Genomic DNA, 6540 nt, shown 5'->3' with positions numbered 1-6540 from the left:
AAGCCTCTAGAAATGATCCTAAGTCTACACAGCAAATAAGGAAACATTTAAGGAAATCTAATACTCAGGACGAACAGCAAGAGCCAGTCACATCTGAACCAAGGCCACACCCTCTCTCCCTGCTTTGAACTCAGAGATGAAAACTCCAGACTGAGGCACCCAAGAACACAGGGCTCCCTCTCATTAGAGCTGCCTGGCAGAGGACTAGCCTCTCAAGAGGGGCGGGATGTCAGCAATTCTCATCCTGCTCCAGTGTGCATGTTTGGATGAATGATATTCAATTGTTGGCTCACTCATAAAGGCTGCTCTCAGAGCTTCTATGTTTAAGTTAGGTTGATCAGGAGACAGCACATGCCCTGCACTCTTAAGGCCTTTCTCCAATCTGAACTTTCTGGTGCCAAAACAGGGTTAAGACTTTGGCTGCAACCTTTCTTCATGTCCCCATATTCATAAGGCCTGTTTGAGCTGTGAAGTTTCTGTTGCTGAATCAGAGTGGACTTTTGGTTAAAGACTTTTCCACATTTGCTGCATTCAAGACTTTTCTCCACTGTGAACTTTATGGTGTTGAATGAGGTTGAAACGCTGGCTAAATGATTTCCCACAACTGCTGCACTCATAGGGCATTTCTCCAGTGTGAATCCTCCGATGTTTAACAAGGCTGGAGCTGTGACGGAACAGTTTCCCACATTCCTTGCACTCATAAGGCCTTGCTCCAGTGTGAACCCTCTGGTGTTTAACGAGGCTAGAATTCTCACTAAAGAATCTTCCACATTCATTGCACTTAAAAGGCTTTTCTCCAGTGTGAATTTTTCGGTGTTGCATGAGGCTAGAGCTTTGGCTAAAGAATTTCCCACATTCACTGCACTCATAAGGCCTTTCTCCAGTGTGAATTTTTCGGTGTTGCATGAGGCTAGAGCTTTGGCTAAAGAATTTCCCACATTCACTGCACTCATAAGGCCTTTCTCCAGTGTGAACTCGCCAGTGATTAATAAGGCTTGACTTGTGGCTATAGAATTTCCCACACTCACTGCACTTATAAGGCCTTTCTCCAGTGTGAACTCTCTGATGTTTCATGAGGCTTGAGTTAAAGCTAAAGAACTTCCCACATTCACTGCACTCATAAGGCCTCACTCCAGTGTGGATTCTGTGATGCTGAACAAGTGTGGAATTATGCCTGAAGGCTTTTCCACATTCACTGCATTTAAAAGGCTTTTCTCCAGTGTGAACTCTCCGGTGTTGAATGAGGTCAGCATTGCGACTAAAAGATTTTCTGCATTCACTACACTGGTAAGGCCTTTCACCAGTGTGAACTATTTGGTGTATAAAAAGGTTGGATTTATGGCTAAATAATTTGCCACATTCGCTGCATTCATAAGGTTTTTCTCCAGTGTGTAGTCTCTGGTGCTGAACAAGTAAGTATTTCTGACCAAAGGCTTTCCCACACTCGCTGCATCTGTAATGCCTTTTTCCAGGGTGAAAGCCCTCCCCACTTTCGGTGCTCCTATGTGGCTCCCCTCTGCTGTGAGCCACCTGATGCTTGGAAAGACCAGAGCTAGTTGGAGAGACCTTCCCACCCTCCTCACCCTCTTCTCTTCTTGAGGGTTTCTCTCCAGAGCTCAGTTTCTGGTGTTGGTGAAGGTTTGCTCTGAGCACTCCCTCTACATAAACACCCTGCTCAGGTGCCACGTCCTCAGCCTCCGCTCCACACCAACAACCTGAAAGCAGAGAAATGCTGATGAAGAGTACATAGACTTTGGTGGGACGGGGCAGCACCCTCACAAATGTGTCTGACACAGCCAGTATGGAGTCCCTGGGATTACTGGCAGGATGAGGGAGAGCTCACTGTGCAGTGCCGGACCTGACAACCTCACAGATCGGGGGACTCATGAGTAGCAAGGATACAAGATGGGGTGCAGCCCAGGGAGGAAAGGCAGGGTCTCCAACACACTCCTCTGCAAATGGCTTTCAGCAGGGTTTCAGCTGCTGGTGACACAGGAACACAGTGCAGAAGGGTGTGTCCAGGCCCAGAAAAATTGAAGGCAGTTGAGTAGCTGGTGTTCAAGGACTATTAAGGATATGTGTACACCTCATGACACATGGAGTGAAAGCTTGTATTGTGACCTGGAAAACTTCCCATTCTCCTGTTGCCTCAACAGCCCCACAAACAAGCTGTAAACTATGCCACCATGTGCACCAGTGTGAGAAGGTGGGCCCCTGCCACAAGTTCTCTTACCTACCCTCCTGACTGAGACCCAGGGCCATTTAAACTCACCAGTGAAATCCCCTCGCACCTTCCTCATGTTCCTCTCCTCAGTCCTAACCAGTGATGCTGCATCCCCTTCAGAGAGGTCCACCATGGCACTCTGTGAAGGTCAATGGTGCTGGCAACTGCTTCTTCACTGCTGTCACTCTTTGTCTCCTGATCCCATGGGTATTGGGGGCCCCATTCCTGGAGATCAGTGGCTCAAGATCTTACAGGCCAGGATCTTAGCAGGAACATTTAATTCCAGCAACTCCCAATAACCAGAGGAGGTGAGCCAATTATTTCAAAGTAAAACATCTTTGCAACATTGCTGGGCTCTACTTAGTGCCACTGCCTATCAACATGCCAACTACTGCTCAGCTCCAGAGGTCTAGGAACGATTGGAAAAGGAGATCTGGCCACCAGAGCTGTCCTGAATGGATCCCAACCCAGCTGAAGTCACCTTAGAAAAGGAAGCTGCTGCCTATGAGAGGGGCCACAGAAAGGAAGCATCCAAGGTCTTCTCAGACCCAGCAGCTCAAGAACACAGGAGATCACAAGGAATTATAAGGTGAAACTTGCAATTTCACAAGACTAGAAATACCAATGATTTTTAAAGATTTCATTCAAAGAGGTGGGGAAAGGGAGCTGATTGGTTAGTGAGAGCATTTAACATGGGTGCACATTCAGCCCCAGAGATGAGGCAGCTGCCAGCATTTGGAAAGAGGCTAAGATGCATAATTAAAGATACTTTGGCCCTCCAAGTTCAACTCTCGCCTGATATTTTGGGGCTGACAGACCTCAGGGAGGAGAGAGGGCATCCCAAACGCCAGGGTAGGTGTGACAGAGACCAAAACTTTTGATGGGATTATAAAGGCCTCAGATGAGGAATCTGAAGCCTCTACCACCACTTGGGACTCAGAAGCCCTGCCGTTAACTGAATTGGATTTTCATGGCCTGGAGATGCCCAGTGGGAAACAGTCAAGGAAGCCCATGTGCTCCTCTGCAAAAACTGGAATGGTTCAATGGATCTATCAATTCTTTGGGCATTCAGACAAGGAGAACCCTGAGCACGTTTCTAAATCAGGAGGCCCTCTTTGTCACAGAGTCCAGGAGTTGTTCTTGCAGGTGCCCATCCTGATACAGAGCTTTGTTGCTTAACCTTATTGGTATATCTTACACCAAATAGGAGGCCACGGATGGAACTATCTCCAGACGTGCCATGAGAGCTCTGCGCACCCTGACTCACAAATTCTGACGTATCACATCCGCCGCCTGGTGTGCAGGTAACCACCCCCCACGCCTAGCATTCTTTCCCGACTTGCTAACGCCCCTTACTGCCTCCAGGGTGATACTGGTAGAACTAGTCATGGCAAACACACTGCACCAGGTGTCAACAATCTTTATCAAACAGCTGCCCATGATGGTGACCACTGATGCTTTGAGTTTTCCTGTGAGAGACAGATGTGTATGACACCTGAACAAGCTCAAGTCCCTCTCACAAAGTGAGAACCTGTGGAGTTGCCCCTGCTGGTGAAGGTAGTAAACATGCCATAGTATCACATGAAACAAGGTACTGGCCTTTGACTGGTTGTTCAAGATCTACTAAAAGAAGAGGAGATGATTCCTGCTATTTCTCCTTAATAGGGGTGGCACTTAACTGTTGATTATCGAAACCTTAAAGGTCAAGTTCCCCCCATCAGGGGTCCAACACCTAACATAATCCAATTAACTGAAGACATCAAGAGGGCACCAGTGACTACTTGGCCACAGTGGATCTGGCCCAGGACATTTTATTCTGGGTCTATGACCCCTTAGTCACAGCCCCAGTTCGCCTTTACTTTTGAAGAAACCCAACATATATTTACAAAGTTGTCCGTGAGTTATTTAAACAGCCCAGCCCACAATTACTGCCAGGACACGGACCGGGTCCCCTCCCCACTCCAGTTCTTTATTCACCAGGTACCTCCCTTTTTCCATCAACCCAAGGATGCTGGGAAAAACAGGCAATTATCTATTCCCATCTTATTTTTTTATTTTTATTTTTTTGGCTATGTCGTGTGGCATGCGGGATCTTAATTCCCCAACCAGGGATCGGGCCCGTGCCCCCAGCAGCAGAAGTGTGGAGTCTTAACCACTGGACCACCAGGGAAGTCCCTATTTATTCCCATCTTAATCAGACTTGTGATACCCACAGGAGACACTAGCTTTGGCACCAGTACAGCAGCCTTTGTCCAACAAGATCAGATCACGTCTGCCAACCAGCGCCTTTCAGTGGCCCTCTCAGATCACGTACAAAGGCTGCAGGAAACCTTGGCCCTTATTCAACAAACCTACAAGTCTCTGAGCCCAAATGGTCATGGATAACAGACTGGCTCCTGATTGTTTACTAGCCAGGAAAGGTGGCTCAGGACAGCTACAGGCCAAGCTACGAGGATTAGGACAAGTGGTAAAAATCTTTCGTAACAGAACCAAAAGCTTCCAAAAGACTCCCTTAAACCTGGAGGTGCCTGATCTGTTCTCTTGCCTTTCCCCTACTACCTGCCGTGCTGGCTGCCGCCTGGGTTTCATATCCTCATTATATACCTGGTAGGACCATTCTTAGTTGACACCTTTGTCAAAGATTGCCTTTGGTGGCAAGAACAAACTATTCCTGTCACCTCTAACATCACCACAAGCCAGGTGGCAAGCGTCACCCATCCCAATGAGAGTTGATAACGATGTTGAGACACCACTGGGTCAACTATATTGCAACCTTTGAAGCTCCCTGTTTTCCTGCTCCCTCAGCATCCCCACAAAGAGGCTGTGAGCACCCCGCCAGTGGCACCAGTGTGAGGAGGCTGGTCCCTGCCACAAGTTGCCCTTCTGGTCCTCCCCTGAGTGTGACCTAGTAGGTTTAAATGCACCAATAAAATCCCCTCGTGTTGGGACTTCCCTGGTGGTGTAGTGGTTAAGAATCTGCCTGCCAATGCAGGGGACATGGGTTTGAGCCCTTGTCTGGGAAGATCCCACATGCCACAGAGCAGCTAAGCCCGTGCACCACAGCTACTGGGCCTGCGCTCTAGAGCCTGTGAGCCACAACTACGGAGCCTGTATGCCACAACTACTGAAGCCCATGTGCCTAGAGCCTGCGCTCTACAACAAGAGACGTCACCACAATGAGAAACCCATGCACCGCAACGAAGAGCAGCCCCCGCTCACCGCAACTAGAGAAAGCTCGCACACAGCAACAAAGACCCAACGCAGTCCAAAATAAATAAATAAATAAATCCCCTCGTGCCTTTTCTTGCATTCTCCCCCCAACCACCAACAGAGACACTTGCCAACAGGTCCTCACCCTCTGCTTCCCCCCTGCTCCATTGAGCCTGCTCCCTCGCGCTCCTCCCACGTGAACCCCCTCTCGGCGTGCAGTGACTGTCTCTCTGGACCTGTGAGCATAATAAACTTTGTTTTTTTCCTTAGGCTGTCCTGTGTTTCCTCTCGTGGCTGCACCTGCCTGGCCATGTCATAAAAGAGCACAAAACGGGTCTACTGTTGGTGAGCACTGGAGAGGGAGCAGTGGAGGACGGGTGGGGGACACCCCTGGGTCAGAAACCAGAGCTGCCCTGAGCAATGGGCAGAGCTGAGGAAGAAAAGAGAAAATCAGCCTTGGCCCCTTGTTTGACACCAAAACATCAGGGCACCATGGAGAGACTCCTTGTATGATTTGAACCCATCCCTGAGTTCCCTCTTCCCCACTTCCTCCCTCCAAGCACCTCTTGGTGTGGCTGTGATCACAACTCCACAGGCAGGCACAAAGGGCTCTCCCCACTGCTCCAGCTGAGTAACTTCCTGGGTCCTGGAAGATGTGAGTCCTAAGGGAGGGACAAGGCAGGCAGGTCAAAGCAACCCACTTCACGGCAGCCCACAGGGATGAAGACTGAAAATTACAAACAAGAAGCTTGGAGAAGGATCTTGCAGGAAAAACCCAGTCAAGCAGTGGCCGTGTTGGTACCTCGATTCCTGGCACAGGCCGATCCCATGTCAGCCAAAGAAAGAGGGCAGAACTGGGGGCACAGGACTGCCATGGATCTCCACAGCATCAGGCCAGGGAAAGGCCAGTAGCGTGTGACCCATCGGTCGGACTACAACACTCCTGATCCCCAAACCCTTTCCTGCACAACTTTGGGGTAGCAGCAGCTTGGGTACAGAAGGGGTAGTGTATCCAGCCCAGGCTTTCACTCACAACACCTACTACAGCACACAGGGAAGGACGCAGTACCCATGGACCAGCTTTGGGTAGGACAGACCTGCCCTTG

General features: G+C 49.4%; 1 protein-coding gene across 1 annotated transcript in view; it reads right to left on the bottom strand.

The window, feature by feature from the left end:
• Window positions 1–531: 531 nt before the first annotated feature.
• The window catches only part of LOC103071845 (zinc finger protein 773), a 10611-nt gene continuing 4602 nt past the window's right edge, over window positions 532–6540 (bottom strand). Inside the window, exons 4-5 of the mRNA XM_007457506.1 lie at window positions 5998–6096; window positions 532–1715 (exon numbers count right to left, since the gene is read on the bottom strand). Coding sequence (XP_007457568.1) covers window positions 532–1715; window positions 5998–6096 — 1283 coding nt within the window. The remainder of the gene's footprint in view (window positions 1716–5997; window positions 6097–6540) is intronic.

Source organism: Lipotes vexillifer, unplaced genomic scaffold (assembly GCF_000442215.2).
Source record: "Lipotes vexillifer unplaced genomic scaffold, Lipotes_vexillifer_v1.1 scaffold995, whole genome shotgun sequence".
Classification (NCBI taxonomy): Eukaryota; Metazoa; Chordata; class Mammalia; order Artiodactyla; family Lipotidae; genus Lipotes; species Lipotes vexillifer.
Note: the sequence above shows the minus strand (reverse complement) of the source record. Positions and strands in the feature narration are given on the sequence as shown.